This window comes from Scophthalmus maximus, chromosome 22 (assembly GCF_022379125.1).
Source record: "Scophthalmus maximus strain ysfricsl-2021 chromosome 22, ASM2237912v1, whole genome shotgun sequence".
NCBI lineage: Eukaryota > Metazoa > Chordata > Actinopteri > Pleuronectiformes > Scophthalmidae > Scophthalmus > Scophthalmus maximus.
In genome coordinates, this window is record NC_061536.1 from 13122862 (window position 1) to 13143714 (window position 20853).

At 46.3% G+C, this 20853-nt stretch overlaps 1 protein-coding gene across 2 annotated transcripts; it reads right to left on the reverse strand.

The window, feature by feature from the left end:
- Positions 1-962: 962 nt before the first annotated feature.
- On the reverse strand, positions 963-20298 carry atp1a3a (ATPase Na+/K+ transporting subunit alpha 3a). Of its 2 annotated transcripts, XM_035620402.2 has the most exons (23): positions 20056-20298; positions 12399-12512; positions 11688-11747; positions 11388-11591; positions 10033-10146; positions 9583-9717; positions 9071-9188; positions 8694-8782; positions 8423-8602; positions 6733-6931; positions 6307-6551; positions 5988-6180; positions 5713-5888; positions 5454-5590; positions 5164-5314; positions 4900-5068; positions 4585-4739; positions 3869-3992; positions 3622-3767; positions 3253-3383; positions 2741-2842; positions 2534-2625; positions 963-2381 (listed from the first exon to the last, which is right to left on the reverse strand). In XM_035620402.2, the coding sequence occupies exons 1-23, from the start codon at positions 20059-20061 to the stop codon at positions 2353-2355; spliced, it is 3069 nt and encodes a 1022-aa protein (XP_035476295.1). In that variant the 5' UTR covers positions 20062-20298; the 3' UTR covers positions 963-2352. The 2 variants fall into 2 exon arrangements, with proteins under 2 accessions (XP_035476295.1, XP_035476296.1); XM_035620403.2 differs by lacking the exons at positions 11388-11591; positions 11688-11747; positions 12399-12512; positions 20056-20298 and adding an exon at positions 10372-10396.
- Positions 20299-20853: the final 555 nt, after the last annotated feature.

Here is a 20853-nt window from a genome sequence, read left to right on the forward strand (position 1 = left end):
GACGCTGCCAAAGAAACCAAACAGAGTCAAAGGTTGTTCTTTTTTTTAACTATCTCCGTGTTTTTCCTGAGCCTGCAGATACTTTAAAAGATTTTTTTATATTAAAATCATAGAATTCATCGTCTTTGTACAGTAACTGCAGTCATGCTTTTAATCTGAGAGGTCACGTTAACCCCGTCTATTCTTACAAAGTACTCCTTTAAAATATTGTGGTGTAAACGTCATAGTTGGATAATTTACATCTTGTGATTGTTATCAAAATATAATAATAAAGTCTGGTAGTTATTGAGAAACTATTATAATAATCATGCTATGTCAGACTCGAATCATGGCTTCTATATGAGAATATAGTTAAGAATAGTTAAGGTGTTGATGCACTCGTGCTTATTAAAGCTTATATATGTTATATACTCTTATGTTAATGTAGCAGTAAGACTAATCTTCCACTTGGAGACAATCAGAGCTGCTGATTGGTTGGATGTTTGTGCTCGTAAGGAAACTGTGCAGATTAATATTCCTTCGTGTTTTTTTTGTTTTTAACTGCTCGTCACTTGTATGATAATAAGATCATGGCCCAAAAAATACTTGGATTGAAAACTTCTTGTATCATGGAAAAACATATGCCAATTTGGTTATTGTTGTGTGTAACTACTTCCTGTTTCCTCCTGGTGGCAGGCAAACAAACAAACAAACAAACAAACAAACAGATTTAAAGTGCTACGAAATATGTAGATTCACTATAAATGGACCTTGTGTTGAAACAGTATTTTGATACCTGTTGGTGTAGATCCCAAGACGAGCGTGTTTCCCATCATGGGCCGAATCTGCTGTCTTCCATCTTCTTCCAGCGGTTCTTCATAATCACGAGCCACAGAACTTCTACTAGATCATGTTGAATATACATCATTAACGTGTCGTGTGATGTGTGAATATTTTCCTAGACACATGACTCGACACCGCTACCAAGAATAAGAGTTGGTCACAGCATTTATTTCCATTTTCTGACAAAACACTCCACACAAAAAACAAACTTCGAGACCAAACGGAAAAAAGAGAGATCCACCTACATCATTTCATTTTCTTCTTTCTTTCTGCTGCTGTTGTTTCGCAAGTCAATGTGCAGTGTCTCATATCTTCCATGTTTCCAATGTGACTTAAATAATGAAATTGGAGAGAAATCTCTTTTTCCGAGGACACAGAAAGATTGTATTTTTTTTTTACGGTTGTGTGTGGGGTTGAGGGGAGGGGCTTGCGGATGGAGAGGAGAAGAGGAGTCGGGAGGTGAAAGTGGGTGGACGTTTACGAGGACGGAGGGTTTTGCACAGCGTTCACAAACAGACCAACAAACAGGGACAGGTCGGCAGGATGGAGGGAGGAGAGAGGAGGAGCGAGAGAGAGAAAGAAGAGAGGAAGAGGAGGGGGAGACAGTGGGCTTTGTCATGTCCGAATGAAAACAAGTGGCTCTCAGACCCACTTCGAACTTTAAAAAAAAAAAGAGAAAACCTTTACGAACAATTTTTGTATTTTAAAAAAACAACACCCAGTCGTCTATTAGAAAACAACGACAACGACGCAAGCAGAAGAAAAACAACACACGGAGAAAAGAGGAGGAGGGAGGGGGTCGGTTTAGCGTTGAGATTGATCCTCTGTTGATTGGGCAGGAGGAGGAAGAGGAGGAAGAGGAGAGGACGGCAGTAGAAGAAGAAGATTGGCAGTGAGTAAGTAGTTAGTAGAGTTAAAAGAGGCGAATGGCAGGAGATGGCAGTGATTCGAGAGCTGGATCCCAGGAACTTTTTCTCTGGCAGGAGATTTTTTCTCTTTTTAAAAATTAATAAATAAATAGAAGTCAATAAAACGGGGCAGCCGGGAGTCTGGACGGGATCTGCCGTGTTGTCGTCGTCGCAGTGATCGTCGCAGTGAACCAGTTGGACTTTTCCTCTTTGTATTCTCACAGTAATAATCTTTATTCAGCTGCAGTTGTAGAACGCGTATGAAGAGCTGCTGCTGCTAACGACAGTGTCGTAATACGCATCGGCACAAACAGGGGCACTGGCAGATCAACGCTGTTTAGACTTTGGATTTAAAAAAATAAAAATAAAGAACAGAGGGACAGAGAGGACGAGGAAGATTTACAAAACTCCCCTGTCCTCTCCTCCTCTGTGGTTGATCCTCTCGTCGTCTGGTTGGTTGTTATTTTAGGGGATGAGGAGGAGTAAACATAGTTTTCACTGTACAGTGTGGGAATTTCGAGAGGAGAGGGAAGGAGGGAAGAGAAAGAGAGAGGGGGATAGAGAAGGAAGGAGAGATGAGTTCAGAGGAGGCGGAGTGAGAAGTATATGATGCTTTGATAATTTAATAGTAAGTCTCTTTTTCCACCCAGCCTGCAGAGACGAAGAGGAGAGGAAGAGAAGGAAACGAGAGAAAAGAGAACAAGAGGAGTGTTATCAATTAAACATTTTCATTTACTGTGTGTGTGTGTGTGTGTGTGTGTGTGTGTGTGCGCGCGTGCGTGTGTGCGTGTGTGTTCTCGTACCTCCTGGGTTTCGGCGAAGGATGAGTTTTCGGATCTCATCGTAAACAAAGATGAGGAAACTGTACGGGAACGCACAGAACCACCAACTGGGCCTGAGAGAGAGAACGAGAGAGAGAGAGAGAGAGAGAGAGAGTCATGATGGGATCAAACAGAAAGTTCTTACAGTTCTGGTTTAGGACAAAAATATGTGAGTGTGATGTCACTCACTTGAGCGGGTACATCCGTAGTGCCACGTCCATCCCGGGGCAGTATGACAGGAAGGCAGCCAGAGCCGTTTCCTCAAACAGGCCGAAGATCAAAATCTTATTCCTGCCAGACGATAACATGCAGAGAGAAGAAACTTAGTTCAAGGCGGAGATGTGAATCTGACCATGACTTGCTATACTCCTCTATACAAAGAAAGCTGCATCAGTTGCTCTACATTTACTTCTAAATTGCAACATTGTTTGACAGTTGATGAAGTGGACTGTGAGAAGTGTAGCGAGCATCTGGGTCTGTTTTTCTGTATGTGGACTACAAAACGCTTCCTGTCGAGAAAAGCAGCAAATGAAGACGATGAGCGAGGAGGAAAAACACAGACAAGATGGAGGGAGGGAGGGAGAAGAGCCATGAATTGTGGCCATAAATGAAAAGGGGGTTCGTAAACCTGACTTTCAAGTGACATCTAGTGGCAACTGTGAGACACTGCGACGAGCGCAGCAACGCGAATGGGTTCTCACCTCATGCCCTGCTGGAACACGGAGTTACGTCTGGTCTTGCAGATGATGACGTCTGCCCACTGCACCACCACGATGCTGACGAAGAAGGATGTGTGGCAAGTGAACTCCACGATCTTGCGCTGCTCGTAGGTCTTCGTGGAGGAAGAGGAGAGGAAGGGGAAGATAAGCAGATCATCTCTCTCGTCTGTGATGGATTTCAGTGTTTGACGGACGCCGGGACAACTGACTGACTGCCTGTTTGTCTGGGGTTACTGATGAATTTTCATTTGTTCACATTCATGTTACGTAGAGCTCCTGTTGTGTACATACGGCAGCGGGTCACGTTGCTACTGTATGAAAATAACTCGCGTCGTCTCTGATCACTCGTACCCATTGCTGTCCGTAGCTGTCCTCCAGGTCGTTGTTGGAGCGATCGTCCCAGTTGAGCCGGATGCCGACAAGATCCGACGGCACAAAACCGTTTTCAGCCATGATGACGAAGTAGGCGAAGAATCCGCCCAGAGCCTGGATCATTCCTGCAGTAAAAACACACGGTTTGATCGTTGATTTTTATTTTCGTGAAATCGGACAGTATAAACATTTCTAACGCGGCGACAGCGCCAAACATGGCACCCACCGATCTGTCCGTACGCGATGCTGATGAGTCTCTCGTTGACCAGTTTGTCCCTCGCCGGGTTCCTGGGCTGACGCTTCATGATGTCGCTCTCTGCCGCCTCGTAGGCCAGAGAGATGGCCGGTACCTGACGGACGAGAGAAGAGACACTGGGGACGTTCATTTGTGATGTCAGGTTTACAGTTGGCTTGATAAAGGGAATATTTTCCTTATGTTTTATTTTCCTCATGCTACACTGAAAATCCGTGGACCAGACGACCCAGACACACGTGAACTACAGTTGTTCTTTGTCCTTTATTTCTCACAGACACAGTTTTCTCAGCCTCTCTCTAATTTTTTGCTTTGTCTTTTGTTCATTTCAGTGTATTTATAGATCCCATTTACTCAGAGACAGGAGGAATGACTCGACTGCGACTTCTCAGTGGAGGACCCACACTGCCACCCAGTGTCCTCTTAGCGTAAGTACAGGCGTTACCTTCAGCTCAACCTCAGAGCTGTTTGATTCTTGGTTTTGTCCTGTTTCACCCACATCAAGCTCTTTGCAATGTGTATCTGAAAATTGACTATAAAATAAATTAATAAATAGACTATAGTGGACTTTTTCATCACCACATCTTCACTGAGCTGTACGACGCCATGTGTGTGCGTGTGTGTGTCTGGTGTCTCGCTGTGTGTTGCTCCCTCCTGGTCGTGTGTGTGTGGACGTTTGTTTCCCTCACCATGTCGGTTCCCAGGTCGATGCAGAGGATGGTGATGGTGCCCAGCGGCAGCGGGATGTTGACCAGGATGAAGAACAGGAAGGGGGTGATCTCGGGGATGTTGCTGGTCAGAGTGTAGGCGATGGATTTCTTCAGGTTGTCAAAGATGAGACGGCCTGTAAGCGACGGACGTGGTGTGTGTGAGTAAAGATGACAGGAACTTTACCCTGTACTGACATCAACACTGCGAGACTCTGATGCTGCTTTACATCCTCCCTTCACTTTCACCACTTTCTCCTTTCTTCCCCCCCCCAAGCTCCCTCGTTTTTCCTTCACCTTCTTCCACCCCTGTGACGATGGAGGCAAAGTTGTCGTCCAACAGGATCATGTCGGCGGCTTGTTTGGACACGTCGGAGCCGGAGATTCCCATGGCAACACCGATGTCAGCCTTCTTCAGGGCAGGGGAGTCGTTCACGCCGTCACCTGTCACGGCCACGATGGCACCCTGGGGGGAAAAGAGCGGGCACATAGTTGAGGGTATTTATTTATTTGACTACAATCACTGTCTACCTGTATACGAATGTGTCAACAGTACAGTACCTGTCGCTGGCAGCCTTCTACAATGATGAGTTTCTGCTGCGGGGAGGTTCTGGCAAAGACGATCTCCGTGTGGTTCCTCAAAATGTCGTCCATCTGATCCTGACTGAGCTCTTTCAAATCTGTGCCGTGGATCACGCAGGCCTTGGCGTCTCTACACAACACAAGACAAATCAAATCAATACTACAACATAAACATTTAAATCCTTTAAACACTGAAACATCCTTCAGCACTGTAGCAATGCAGGTGAGGCTATACGATTGTGTGTTTTAACTGTAGTTTCCTGTCTTACCTAGGGTTGACCTGACTGACAGGGATGTTGAGGCGAGCGGCGATATCCTCCACTGTCTCGTTGCCCTCGGAGATGATGCCGACGCCCTTAGCGATGGCCTTGGCTGTGATTGGGTGGTCACCTGTCACCATGATGACCTGGCAAATAAGAGGAACAAGGTAAAAGGGTAGGAAATGAAAAGGAAACAGGAATAGGTAAGACTAGGTGCAGTGTTCTGCTTGTCAAGTCTTTTTAAATGTCACATTTGAAAGGTGCCCACCTTGATGCCAGCCGAGCGGCATTTGCCCACGGCGTCGGGCACGGCAGCGCGGGGAGGGTCGATCATGGACATGAGGCCCACGAAGCAAAGGTTGTCCGTCTGGAAGTTGACGTCGTCGGTGTCGAAGGCGAAGCCTTTGGGGTACTTCTCCTCGTCCATGAAGACGTGGCAGAAACCTGCGGGGAACCGCGAACGGGAGAGACGTGTGAATGAATCGAACCTACAGGATGATACAATACCTTTTGTTAAATTACCATTGTTTCTCTTTTCCCTACCCAGTACTCTCTCTCCCAGTCCTCCCAGTTCCATGTATGCGTTCTGGAAAGCCTCCTTCAGCTCGTCGTCCATGGGCTGCTCCTTGCCCTGCACCATGATGGTGGAGCAGCAGTCAAGGATCCTCTCTGGCGCTCCCTTCATCACCAGCAGGTACTGGCTGTTGCTGTCCTCGTCTGCTTCGTGAATTGATAGCTGACGGGAAAAATACATTTAAAAGTGTTTATTACAAATCTTCTAGTTCCAGTTCGCGTTATTCTAAACCGTCTGCGATCGTGTGCGTTCGCGTTTCCCGGTTGCGAGTGATCAGAGGGCACAGACCTGGTACTTGTTGGTGGAGTTGAAGGGGATCTCGGCCACCTTCTTGTTCTTCTCCCTCATGGCCTTCACCGAGCCGCACGACAGCTCGATGCACTTCAGCAGGGCCGACTCTGAGGCGTCCCCGGCCACGTCCCGCTTCAGGATGGGCAGCGTGTCCTGGGCGGCTTTGAACGAGGCGCGGTTGCACAGGGCGGCGATGCGGGCCAGAGACACCCATGTCGCGGAGCTCTTGTCGAAGGAGGAGCCTAGAGAATGATCGGGACAAAAAGGAAATCCATTCGCAAGTGTCTCAGCCTATCGCGATTACCCAAGCAGAGCAGCCACCTCCTTGGCTCCACCTTTACTACACCCTGGGATCAGGCTGTTTACCCAAATGTGTACATTAAATGTGAATTGGATGAAAGCGGGAGAGACAGGAAATCTCACCAGACTGGTCCTCTGTGGTGTCGGCCTCGTGGATCTGGTTGTCAAACCACATGTGGGCCACGGTCATCCTGTTCTGGGTCAGCGTCCCCGTCTTGTCGGAGCAGATGGTGGAGGTGGAGCCCAGAGTTTCCACGGCCTCCAAGTTCTTCACCAGGCAGTTCTTACGCGCCATTCGCTTAGCGGTCAGCGTCAGACACACCTGAGGGACACCGGAGACGAGAGGGGGAAGGGGAGAGGAGAGGCAGAGGGAGGGAGGACAGACAGAATGAGGCAAAAGGAGAAAAAGTGAAAACAAACAGAGAAAGAGAAAACATAATTAGCATCTACATGGTGCACTAATAGCACAGATGAACATCTCCAGGGTTAGAACGTCTGCGCCAATGAGCAGACACATCAGTGCTGCAATGTCTTTCAAACAATTAACTACAGCTGGACCGCCCGGACACCTGGAGATGTTGATCCTGCTCATCGGAATGTTCCCCTAAAGCAAAATGAACAAAAAAAAACAACAAACCTTCAACAAAATAAATTCACAGGCCAGCAAATGATGCAGAGAGTGAAGCGGTGAAGTGGAGCAGTGGTGCATTATTATTATGTCATCATGCCAAATACGGCCAGAACCGCGGGGCCAAACAAGAACTAGCTGAAGCCAAAGCAGAGGCTGAATTCAGTTCAACTAGTCATTAGCCTGATCTCATTACATTAGCTAGAGGTCATCATTGCAGACGGCACCGCGACCGGCCTGGAGAAGAGAGGGAGAAACACATATGGGTCTGCCTTGGGAAAGAGAGACGAGAGATGGAAAGAGAGAAGCACAAACACAGTACATCACCTTCACCACGAGAACTGACTCTGACACACACACACACACGGAGAGAGAATGTTAAAGCTCGACAATACAAATACACACAAATGCACATCGACACACAGCAACATCAGAAAATACACAGAAGCTCACAGGAAAGAGGAAACAGGGACAAAGACAACCTGCACACGACGACACAAAACACTGTACATGACACATAACACACATATTAAGACCAACACACACACACACACACACACACACAAAAAGCACACAATCAGACATTTTTTGACTTTTAATGTTTGAAATACCTGTAGTAAAGAGCTGCGACAGTTTGATAATAAACTAGCTACTAGTTTGATAATCGATTAAACGCTTCAAGTAGTTTTGATGGGAATTTTTTTAATGAAAAAAAAAAGTCAACAGTTTTTGATTGCAGCTTCTTCAATGTGACTATTTTCTTGTTTCTTTGCTCATCTATGACAGTTAACAAAATATCATCTTGGAGTTTTGGGAAACACGATCAACATTTTATGACATTTTACGGACCAAACAACTAATAATTGACGGATTAATCGATAATGATATTAATCTTTGGTTGCAACCCTACTGTAGTATACTTAGAAGTGGAGCCATCTCTTAAGCACACACATATACAATAGCGTTGCTTTTTATGGGCTGGAATAAACAATTACATATCTATTTTTAATGTCAATGAATGTGAGTTGGTCCTGTGGTGGTTCATGGAGTTTTTTGGCATCACTGTGTTTTTCTGACTCTGTGTATACAAGTGTATGGAAAAAGGTTTGACCCAGGTCTCATTAACACCTACCTTGCCACAAACTATCCATCACACAAGAACAAGCGCACTCTCTACCAACTCACAGTGACTGTGGCCAGCAGGCCCTCGGGTACGTTGGCCACAATGATGCCGATGAGGAAGATGACGGCCTCCAGCCAGGAGTAGCCCAGGGCGATGGACAGGATGAAGAAGGACACGCCCAGGAAGACGGCCACACCTGTGATGATCTGGATGAAGTGTTCGATCTCCTTGGCGATGGGTGTCTTGAGAGGGAGGGAGAAGGTGATGGTTAGATTGACGAGGAGGATGAACGCTAGAGGTCACTCTGAATCCCAGAATCCTGGGACATGTTACCTTGCCCGTCTCCAGGCCTGAGGTGAGGGTGGCGATGCGGCCCATCACCGTATGATCTCCGGTACACACAACAATACCACGAGCGGTTCCTGTAGAAAAAAATTATATAATTAGTTCCAGAAAATTGGAAGAAAAGAGGAACAGAGTGGCAGACGACACAAGAATCACATAAAAAGATGAGAGCTGCTCATGTTTGACTGAGCAAAGATGACTGGAGGGAGGCTCTTCATGTAATGTAACAATACGTCCATTAGAGGGCACCAGATATTATTTTTTGATGTGGCAGAACTGGACGGGGAACAGGTAAACGGTGACACGAGGTCACGTTTTGAAAGAAACGACGCTCGTCCGATGACCAGTGATGATGTCACTCTTACCCTCGACGCAGTTGGTGGAGAAAAAGGCGATGTTGCGGGTTTCCAGGGGGTTGTCATGGGTACAGTCAGGGGACCTGGTCTGGGGTTCCGATTCGCCCGTCAGGGACGAGTTGTCCACCTGGACAGAGAAAACTTTTTGATTAGTGTGTGTGAACATAGATAGATAGAGAGAGCTTGTTGTGCTAATGAATGACAGATGATTTCTTTTGTGTGTGTTGTGAAGGTTCAATAATGCATCAATATAGTTCCGTGAAGATGTTGTGCGTGTTTTAGTGAATTATTTATCAACCGACACGAGAGGATTTAAAATAGAGTGGACATAAACTACTGTGACTTCTTAGTGTTGAGACGGGGAAACTTGATGTGAAGTGTTGTTTTCTCTCCGTGGGTTTATGATTTAATCACAGGTGAGTGAGTGAGTGAGTGAGTGAGTGAGTGAGTGAGTGAGTGTGTGTGTGTGTGTGTGTGTGTGTGTGTGCGTGCGTGTGTGTGTGCGTGTGCCCGTTGCTCACCTTGCAGCCGTGGGCGGAGACGATGCGCAGGTCGGCGGGGATCCGGTCTCCTCCCTTCACCTCCACCAGGTCTCCTCCCACCACCTGCTCAGCGTTGATCTGCATCTTCTCTCCCTCACGGATCACCAAGGCTTGCTGGGAAACGAAGAAGACGGAGAAAGAGAATCAGAGGGAAAGGAATATTTTAAGGGGCGTGAAATGCAAATAAATATTTTTGGGTCGTTTAAAAGAAGAAATAGATAAAGGACAGCCAGCTGTTACAAAGTTGAAGCCTCTACACTATTTAGAGAAAGGTAAGAGATGTAGGATATTATTGCAAAAATGAATTAAAAAGCTGTGACAGAATGATAATGTGGCTTTTAGCTTCGTGAAAACAGCTAGAAAAAAAACATAATATTATTTTTAAAATCTCCACAATATCCTGGTGTTGGACTTTTGTGTGTTCGGTACCTGAGGGACCATGTTCTTGAAAGACTCCATGATCTTGGAACTCTTCGCTTCCTGGAAGTAGGAGAAGCAGCCGGTGATGATGACGACAGCTGACAGCACGATTCCCAAATACAACTGCGGAAGAGAGGGGGGAGACGGGAATAGATGAGACTTTCATATTTAATGCAGAAATTAATTAAGGGACTTTTTTGCCTTTTATCTAAAAATGTATCACATGAGAGGAAGGCAGACAAGGAGTACAAATCATCAGTCTGACATGATACGCTGAACCTTTTGAGGAGAGCGGGGGTTAAAGAAGTTATTTCAGGAAGTTGACTCGCTCCTGTAAATAACACAAACCGTTTCATGTCAGTGTCACATCCTGTAGCTGACGAACCCAGTACCACGTGGTGCGATGTGGACTCTATGACCTGGAGTCTACATCTGCTCACCGTCTACTCTGTTAGTGGTTTTACGACGTTGCTTGTGTCGTCTACGTTTCAATGCATCACCATTAGACGGTTTGAGTCCTAATCGTCCCGTACAGGACCGCTTATCTATGTCCTGCACCCGCTGACACAACTGTGACTGTGAATTTATATTCTGAGTGTGTGTGATACGGTCTTGGTCACTCAGGGCGACTCATCACTGCTGCTGCTGCTGCTTCACCCCAGAGTATTTTGTCCCGTCACACTGTGAGTGTCACATCCGTTTAGCCTCAGTCTCTGACCTGGCGTGAGACGATGCTGATCCGTGAACGCCCTCCTCTCGCCCCCCCCCCCCCCTATTACCAACGGCAGGAGTCACACGGCGGGGCCCAAAACGGTCACTAAGACATACAGGGTCTGTCCGTCAAAGACGCGTCGACCCGCGTGATTCGCGACAAACGAATGACATTATCCCTCTTGTCTCTAGGGAGGAGTGACTCAGCAGATCGCTTTACAAAAGTGATGTGCTGCAGGACAGTGAGCGCGCGCGCACACACACACACAGACACACACACAGACACACAGACACACAGACACACACACACACACACACACACACACACACACACACACACACACACACACACACACACACACACACACACACACACACACACACACACACACACACACACACACACACAGGGAGATTATAGATTATATAAAGCTCTATATATGTACTGTAAATACAGAACTTACACAGTATTTGCTGTTTTCAATCAACTTGTGTTTCTAATTCTTTCAGCTTCAGTTAAAGTTTAGAAATATCGCTCTACCAAGCTGGATAGCAAACTGATCTGCATGATGAATAGCATATTACAGTGTATATATAATTTTATAATTTCTGTTTAATTTGTTATTCTATGAACATCATCTATCTGGACTCACATTATCGCCGGCGGGCTCGTCCTCCGTGGCCGCCTGGATGGCATAGGCCAGGAAGCAGAGGATGGCGCCGATCCACAGAAGGATGGAGAAGCCGCCGAACAGCTGGCGACAGAACTTGACCCACTCCGGGGTGGTGGGGGGCGGAGTCAGGGTGTTGGGGCCGTCCCTGGCCAGGTACTCCGCCGCCTTGGCATTGGTCAGACCCTGAGTGGGGCAGAGGGTTAAAGGAACAAGGGGGTTAAAGGAGAGAGCGGTGGCATGAGGGCGGAAGAAAATCAAAGAAAATGCTAAAGAACTTACCTGGACGATATCAGTGTTGTATTTCCGGCAAACCTCCTCAACAGACATCTTGTGTTCCGTCTACAAAGAATGGCAAGAGAGAGAAAAACTTAAAATACCAGATAACCATCAGATCCTTGGTGGAGAAAAGTTTCACAAAATTAATTTTCAGTATTTTACAAACGTCCCTGCCAGAAGATGTTTTAGATGTTTGACACTACTGAGATCACTTTGTTCATTTGAACCAGATCGTACAGTTTAATATCAAAGGTCAAAGGTCCTGAGATGTTTGGCCTCCTGCCCCCGTACAGGAGCAAGTCTTTCAACAACAGGATTAAATGGCCAGATAATACAGATGACACATTATCTGGCGTGTTGCCTCAGACCGCACTGTGCCACTACTGTACACCGACTGCCACGAAGAAATACCGCGTGCCTGTCCTCTCCTTTTCAAAAGAGAGGGCAATTGGATTACAGTTGGATCGTACAGTAGCTCTCCGAATGCTGGAGTGAGGCCAGGATGCTCAACTGTATCTCTGATCTGCCCACGACTCAGGCTTTGGGTTATTCAGTCTGTGAAGACATACCCGTCCTGTTTCGATAACAAATGAGATTTCAAACCACTACAGCTTTTGACCCAGATGTGGCGACACTATCTGCTTTTCTGGGAAGTTCTGTAGTTAGGTTAGTGGTTGAGGTGGGAAGGAAGGAAGGAAGGTAGGAAGTACGTACTATGGGAACTTCCTTCTTGAGGTCATCCAGGTCCTTGCCTCCCTTCTTCTTGGGCGACTCCTTCTCGTCCTTGTCCTGCGTGGTGGCCACGCGGTAGCTGTCCGACCGTCCATACTGTGAACACACAAGCAACGAGACGACTGAGTTTTGGTTCTGTCACATTTTATACAGACACATATGTGTATACGGCGGACACTCTTATTCACAAGAGGAAGTTTTATAAAACAGCAACACATTGATTTACAGGAAAATAATCCAAACAAAGTCGACCACCTCAGAGATCAGGCAATAGAGCTTTACTAGGGACGACTGAAGAATCCCTCGGCGATCCTACTTTGATCCCTTTTACTACCACCGATCAATAATACACCGATCCAGTCACAACATCTTCAGATTCAAATCCAAACCTGGGATGTAATCCCCCCCGGGTGTGAGAAGAAGGGGAACTCGACACGTCCTGATTAGATCTGGCGTCGTCAGAGCACGGGCTCTGTCTCGAGGGGGTTTCCACTTGAACTGCAATTTACACCGACGCTATTTAGGCTACTGCCGCTCTGACCGCGGCATGAGCTGCCGAGACCGAGCGGAGCAAGAAACACGAGAGAGAGGGAGGAAGAAAAACTATAATACGAGCATCTTGCGTATTCAGAATTGCCAGTGTACTACATTCGTGTATATGGACACAAGTATATGTGTTTGAGCCATTTCCATTTTTACCACGAGGCAATAAAGAACAGCAAAACAAAGGGAATCAATCACAGCCGCGGCGAGGAAACGTAGATCTGAACAGCGATGACAAAAACCACAGACTCAGACACAACAAGACAATTTTATTACACACTAATTGGGTTTAGGGAGCAGAATGAAATGAATAAGGTGAAGTTCGGGTAATTAAATGATTCCACCGCTGGGAGGAATTCTGCTGAAATCCTCCCTGTTTAACCTCGTGAGTGACGTTCGTTTGAAATCAGATTCGGGCCTGAACTCTGCTGACAGTTCCTGGAAGCATTTTTCCCAGTGCACAGCCAAATTCCTTCTTGTGGCGATCTGGTCACCACGGTGCGACCCCTGATACAGATGTACTGCGACTCAGTTTAACGCTGCAGGACGAGAGGGGAGAGCAGATTGATTTTGGGGGGGAAAGCTCTTACGTGGATTAGTCCAGGACGAGAGCGTGATCTCTCCCGTCGCTGGACGGAGAGCTTGGCTGAGTGACGGCTTGTCGACAGCCAGACTTGTTTCACATCCCCTTATCTCTAAAAATATGTCTATGACATCTTTTTTTTTCCTGTTCTACTTCAGAATGTGTGCACATTTAAAATTGTGTATGAATGTGAATGTGTATGATCTGCAATAACTGTTGCACATTCAGGTTAAATATGTATGTATGGTAACAGAAGCATTGATGATGCAGATTGATACATAATCAAAAATAAAACGCTGACAGTAGAGAGGCAGAAGTGTTGGCTTGTACATCATATTTTTAAAAAAAAAAGGAGTTCCATGATGAATACTTTTATTCCATCTGTGGATTCCATCATCGTGTTTGTTTTCTGCTCGACTGCAAATCTGACCATTATTCCATGCTTGTGGTTTGTGTGTGTTTAAATGTGTTAATGTGTATAAATGTGTGTATCTGTGTGTGTGTGCCATCTGTTAGGAGGTGCAGTGTTCCCCGGGCAGTTGCGTCCAGCGGTCCATCAGATTACTGCTGTTTACTACACTGACAGATTAACCCAGTGAACAACAATAATCCCTCTCTCTCTGTGTCTGACATCTTTTCAATCCCAGTCTCTCATTCATTCACAACATCCCCAACATTTGAAGATCTGGACAAAGAGTCGGATCCAGGATTTTTTAAATCACTGTCTCTAACATTGTGCGAGTTTTTCCCCCCCACAGATTTCCCAGGGAATACTTCATGGATCTTCGGGAAAAGATTCATGCAATACAATTTGGTGCAGCTTGACTGGATCTAATGAGACGGTTGGGCCGTGGCGGAAGAGTGACATTCTAGTTTACGTCTGTGCCGTTTCCTTCTGCTTCCTGCAGCTACAGTCTTGGTTATTTCAACCTCTTTATTTTTTCTTGTCTAAAATAAATTGAAAAAAAATTTATCTCCCGGGCTCCACTGAATCACACACACACGTCACGTTCACACATAAATATTTAAGAACTGGGTGAAAGAAATATGAGCAGGGTGAAATGAAGAAATTAACCTCCTGATCAACCCCGCTAACAATTTTCATTTTAAAGACATAATGTGACGTTAAAGGACATTTCTGAACAGCTGCAGACCTAAAAGTGAAGTATAAACAAAGTCCAATGCAATAACTGACATAAATCGCTTTTGACATCACTCAAAACTAATCTGAATTAGTTAAGGGGATTTTTTCATGCATATAATTTATCGTTGCTCGAGTACACATCTTCTCGCAGGCTGTGAAACCTGAGGAAGCATCCAGATGTTCCGCACTGAGCTACAGGACAGATTGTACACGCTGAACATTTGCACCACAGATCTGATGAAGAGCCTGGATATTATTTTTTTTTTAATCTGCAGAAATCACTGGTAAAATCTCAGACATCAAACATGGACGTTTTATCAGAGCACCCTGGTTCGAGTATGAGGTTAAAAAAAATACATAACAGCAATAATTAGTCATTAAAAGCTTGAGATCAGGACACAGATACATATCTTAGTTTTGCTCACATCAAAGCGATTATCTCGGTAGCCAACTGTGGGCGAAGCATCTTCAAGCTGTAATTAGAAAAGACAGCAGTCGTATCTCTAGGACACAGATTAAATAATTATTTTTCCATAATTTGTCTTTAGTTTAGGTTTATATTGGTTGTTACTGGTCATTTTACGTATCAGCTGCACATATCTGTATTGTGGCACTGAACCTGTTTGGTATTTGACCCATTTCTGTAATGTCACATTTTAGCTCAGACGTTTTTTGAATGGACGTACTCGCTGTAGCTCCAGTGTAGCTGTGGTGCTGCCACAGTGGATCATAGTAACCACACACACACACACACACACACACACACACACACACACACACACACACACACACACACACACACACACACACACACACACACACACACACACACACACACACACACACACACACACACACACACACACACACACACACACACACACGCACACACACACACACAGACAAAAATTGATTATCACACAGATCAGTGGCCACACCGACCTAGAAAATACTGATGGACTGGCTGACACACACACATAACACACACAGAGTAAGAGGGGTCCTCCCTCCCTCCACCCACCCACCCACCCACTTTGTTTACATTCTCCCCCCTCCAGGCTGCCCATCTGCTCCTTCTGCTCTGATCTACTCATCTGCACAAGAGTTTAATCACAAGGAGACGAGTCTGTGCCACTCGCCTCTCGATGGAGCCCGCCCGATGACGACACCGTGTTCCAGTGAGACCCACAGAGGGATGATGGGAGATCAGTTTGGTTTGGATCAATGTGAAATATCTGCGCGGCAGAAGCCTGCATGATGTTTCTAATAATCCAGAGCAGAGATGATTTTTTTTTTGTGCCGTTCCCCCGTCGTTTATCAGCGTGTCACCGCCCACGGTGCGACACGTTTGAGAGTGCGAGAGAGAGAAAATGGCAGCTGTTGACAGAATCGGATTGACAGTGTCTACTTCCTATGGGTTGATAAGATGGGAAATGCAAGGTCTCCTAGCAACGTCCAATCCACTGGGTCGATTTAATTAATTGAAGTCAACTGTAATGGAGGGACGGTGTTGAATTTTTTTTTTATGTAGCATCTTAATGTGAAGGTGTGTTATGATATTCTGCTATAATGTTCAGTCAGCGTGATCTTGTTACCCTTGACACCTACAGTGAGTGAGTCAGAGCGGACAGAATCAATGACATTGGAAAACCCAGATCGGTCATTAGCAATAGTATGGATCACACACACACACACACTGGGGGACTGATGAGATATTGACAGACCGGAGCCATTATGCAACCATGAGTCCGTGACCGAGAAGGAACATATATGGTGTGACTACAGTGACATATACGTATGACAGTGGTATCGCATGTTAAATGGGCGTGGGGGTAAGTGGACTACAGAACATTAATATGCCATTATTCCAGCTTCAACCCATAAATATCACTTCCATCCCTATAATGACACTGACATTACTGCCGGCTGTGTCTGCATGTGTGCATTTATCTTAATGCAGTCTTATGCGATGCACCTAGTACTGCCCTTGTGCTTGAAAGCTATAACACCTTACAATTCTCCAAAGCTAATAACACAAGATGCTTATGGAATGCGGCCTCCGGTGACTCAGTTTGATACTGTTGTTGAACCTCCAAGTTTCAGTGATGCATATATACTGTTTGCTGTTTCTCCTCGTCACTGCACTGTACCATGATTCCTTAAGCAATATAATAATACAGGATATAACACATATGTACTTTCTCTTCTCTCGCTCGCTCTCTCTCTCATTCACACACACGCACTGTATGGGACGATACAAAAATTTTACGTATAACTTCACTTTTACATATATATATTCGTGCTGAACCTTTATAACTTTTAACTCGAGCGGTTGTAGTTTTTTTTAGGTCTGTGTACAAGCTACTTGGTTTCCTTTATTTTTCTACAGTAGATGGGAGCCGCACAAACACTTGATGGATCTTAAATTTATTCATAATCATACTTTAAAGACCCTGACATTCCTTCACTTTGCTTCATACTGGTGAATGATTGTGTTTCCTTGTTTAATGGACAGGGAGTAATCATCCGAGTAAAGTGCAGCCACTGTGATGAAGAGTGTAAACCATCATCTTCATCATCCTCAGACACACACACACAGACACACACACACACACACACACACACTGAGCCACGCCACGCACCATCCTTCCTCCACGGCAATTGGCTCTCGCCCCTTGAGCTTCCGCACCTAGTGCATTATGGGAGACCAGCAGATGCATTCATCCTTGTATATTTTCTTGTCTCTGTCTCATCTGTGCGTCAGTCTTTCCATTTTACTCCTCAGACTCCACTGCTGCTCTCTCCTCTGTCTTCACTGCACTCGAGCAGCATCTCCTCTTGAACTCCTCCATCTTTCCCAGTATTCACCCTTCTCAAGGTGACTCACCACAAAGGCCTCTCTCTCTGTCGCTCTCTCTCCATCGCCACCATTCACTCACTATCTTTGTCAGTTCCTCAAAAACTCTCTCTCTCTCCCTGTGAGGCCTGAGGAGGCTGAACTTGACCTTTGCCTCGTCTCCGCCTTCCACCTCTTCACCCACCAACCGCGAATCCTTGCCTCCCGCAGAAGCAACTTCCCCTATCAATTGATTGGCCCCGGATCAAATGCCCCCAGTTGCCTTGTCAACTGAACCTCGCTGACCCCCACCGACCGACCGCCACCGCCCATTTCACCCATATCTCCTCTCTCTCTCCACCCACGCAGTAGGATGGCAACTCACAGGCCTGAACATGGGAGTTTCCACACTCCCAGCCCCCCTAATGCACAGACACACACACAGACACACACTCTCACACACACCACCCTCATCCTTCACTCTTAGTCAGAGTTGTGCGCTGTTTTCCCCCTCTGGCATTCTAGTGTGGACGGCATCACAAACCGTGACAGAGTGGCACCGTTTTCCACGACTCGGCCTCGATGCTGAGCCCACCATCCCCACCCCCCGCTCCAAACTCACGATGTGGAGCAGAGGAGAGACCACTGCAGTCCTACTTCATTAGCAGGGATGGACCATGACACTAAAGAAATGGAGCTACGGTTACACCACAGCCCGATCTTATAGGCTCCACACACCACGACAACCCTTGAATGCTAATACTTCAGACATCCGGCAGCAGATTATTAAATCCCATAGAGTTGCCACAGTATACGGACATTGGATTATACCGAGTCTAAATCTAGTTGCTGGAACAGGATGTCCTTCGCGACCTGACAGACCACCGAGGGTTAGGGAGAGACCGCTGTGGTGAGACGAGACGAGGTGGAGGCTTTTTTGGGGGGGTATCCAGACCTCAGCTGCCTCTCTTTCCTCACCAAGCCCCAAAGCACCGTCAATGGCTGCAACGCTGTCGCATTATGTAATGTTTGAGTGCACAAAATGATCGGTGGAAAAAAATGATGAGAGAGAGAGGGAGAAGAAAAAAACACTTCCTTCATGATTTAGATTCCCAGCCTCCCATCCTGTCTTCACGCACCATCATAATCCAAATATTATTATAAATCCACAGCTTTCGGTTGCGCTGTCTTTGTATTAGGAACACACACACACACACACACACACACACACACACACACACACACACACACACACACACACACACACACACACACACACACACACACACACACACACACACACACACGGAGAGAGAGATAAAGAGAGTTGCTGCAGTCGGACTTGGAGGAATGGTATCATTTCACACCTGCACATTTTTAATAAACCATTTCAATTAGTGACATTTGTGCCATTGTGCCACTAGTCTGTCTGACTATAATCCGTGTATTAGAGGAGCTGTGAATTCCCTCAATCCTCTGCGGCGCCGCCAGATGTTCATCGGTGTATTCTCTGTATTTATTTTGTTGTTGTTGGAGCCGGTTGATGGAGCAGCACGTCCTCCTGCACACCCAACACTTTGAGGATGAAAGCCTATTAATTATTACTGGAAAAAAAAAAAATGGCGTTGGGTGCATGGGCACACATGGGTCCTGATTTGGCACCGTCCCTCGTTACATTATACTTTTGCATTGATCTGCACCAAAACTCAAGCAAGGGGTTCAAAATTGACATGACACAATGGTGTTCGCTATGGATGATGATCTGGAAACCAAACGGCGTGACTGTCAAACGTCCATTTTGTGCCTGTGTGGAGAAGTATCCCACTCCCCCTCTGAAAGTCTCACACACACAAGAATGTCTCTGATTTTTTTTTTGCATGGTGGTCAATTTGATTGATCACCTTTTACGATGGGGATGACAGAAACTTAAAAAAAAAAATCTAAAAATAATAATAATAATATTAATCTGATCATGTTACCACCCCGCGGGAGTCTGGATGAGGCGGGTCCGACTCAGATGTGGCGCACGTTCCCCTCGGACACACGCACGCACGCACACACAAAAGACGTTGTCCAGGGCAACAACCATCCCCTCTCATCACATCTAATCTCATCCGTTAGCATCATTTTTGAAACGCACAGATTAGGGCGCGGCCAGATGACAGATGTCCAGATGTGAGGAGCACTTTAGATCCCGCCAGTGGAAACATGAAACACGTGCGCACACACACACACACAGACACACACACACACACACAGGTAACACACACAGGTCACACACACACACACACACACACACAGGTAACACACACACACACACACAAACGGCTACAGCTAGCTTAGAGCAGCCACACACACAAACACGCGCACGCACGCGCGCGCACATCCCCATCAGGTCTGAGGTGTCCACCAATTCAACAGTTACACGACCGGAAACACTTCGTCCACAAAGTTCGGCTAACTGTCACCCAGCGCGACGCGTTTCTTCATTTTAACTTGTTTTCCCCAACGTCAGAAATGTAGCGCCGCTTACCCCCATTTCGGCGCAGTCAGTCGGGCTTCTCCTCGCAAGATGAGTCGCTCGTCGGTCGCTGCTCGGCGTGAAGGCGGAAGAGACTGATTCAAATGGATCCCCCTTCGGCTGTCAGCTTCGAACACGGTTAACTGGCGAACATTAATATCCTGGAAAAATGTCCAGCCAACGAGCTGCAGCCCCTCTCTCCCGCGAAGAGACGCAAATGATGCCGCTGGAAAGTAGACCCGGCCGGCGGGCGGGCGGGCGGGCTTCTCCTTCTCCTTCGGATGCCGTCTCCCTCCGCGGCAGTGCGCAGGCAGGCAGGCAGGCTTGCTGCTGCCGCTGCCGCCGCAGCACCGCTCAGGGTTCCCTTGGTATCCCTCCGCGGACGAACAAGAAGGGCGCTGTATAAATCCGTTCGCGGCCTCCTCGTGCTGCGTTCAGATGACAACTGAAAAAAACGGAAGGAACAATGACAGTCCAGAGGTTGCCACGATGCCATCAGAATTATTAATACAAGAGAGGAAAAAAGAAGTAAGGAGACTCACTGGTCAGTGTGAAATGTCTTGATGGTTTGAATCACTTATCTAGGGGGTAAGTTAAAAAAACAAGTGGACCGTCCTAATTCCCATACAATTCCAGTGCAGTGCAACCAGTATTCCAAAACGTAACTTAACTAAAATAATATTTACTTTGGGGTAGTTTGTGGTGATTTGCTTAAATTTTATTATATGGGAATATTTACTTTGTGGAACAAAGCAGGAGCTACATTTCTTTAAACTACATTTATTCACAGGATATATTCGCATGACTCAA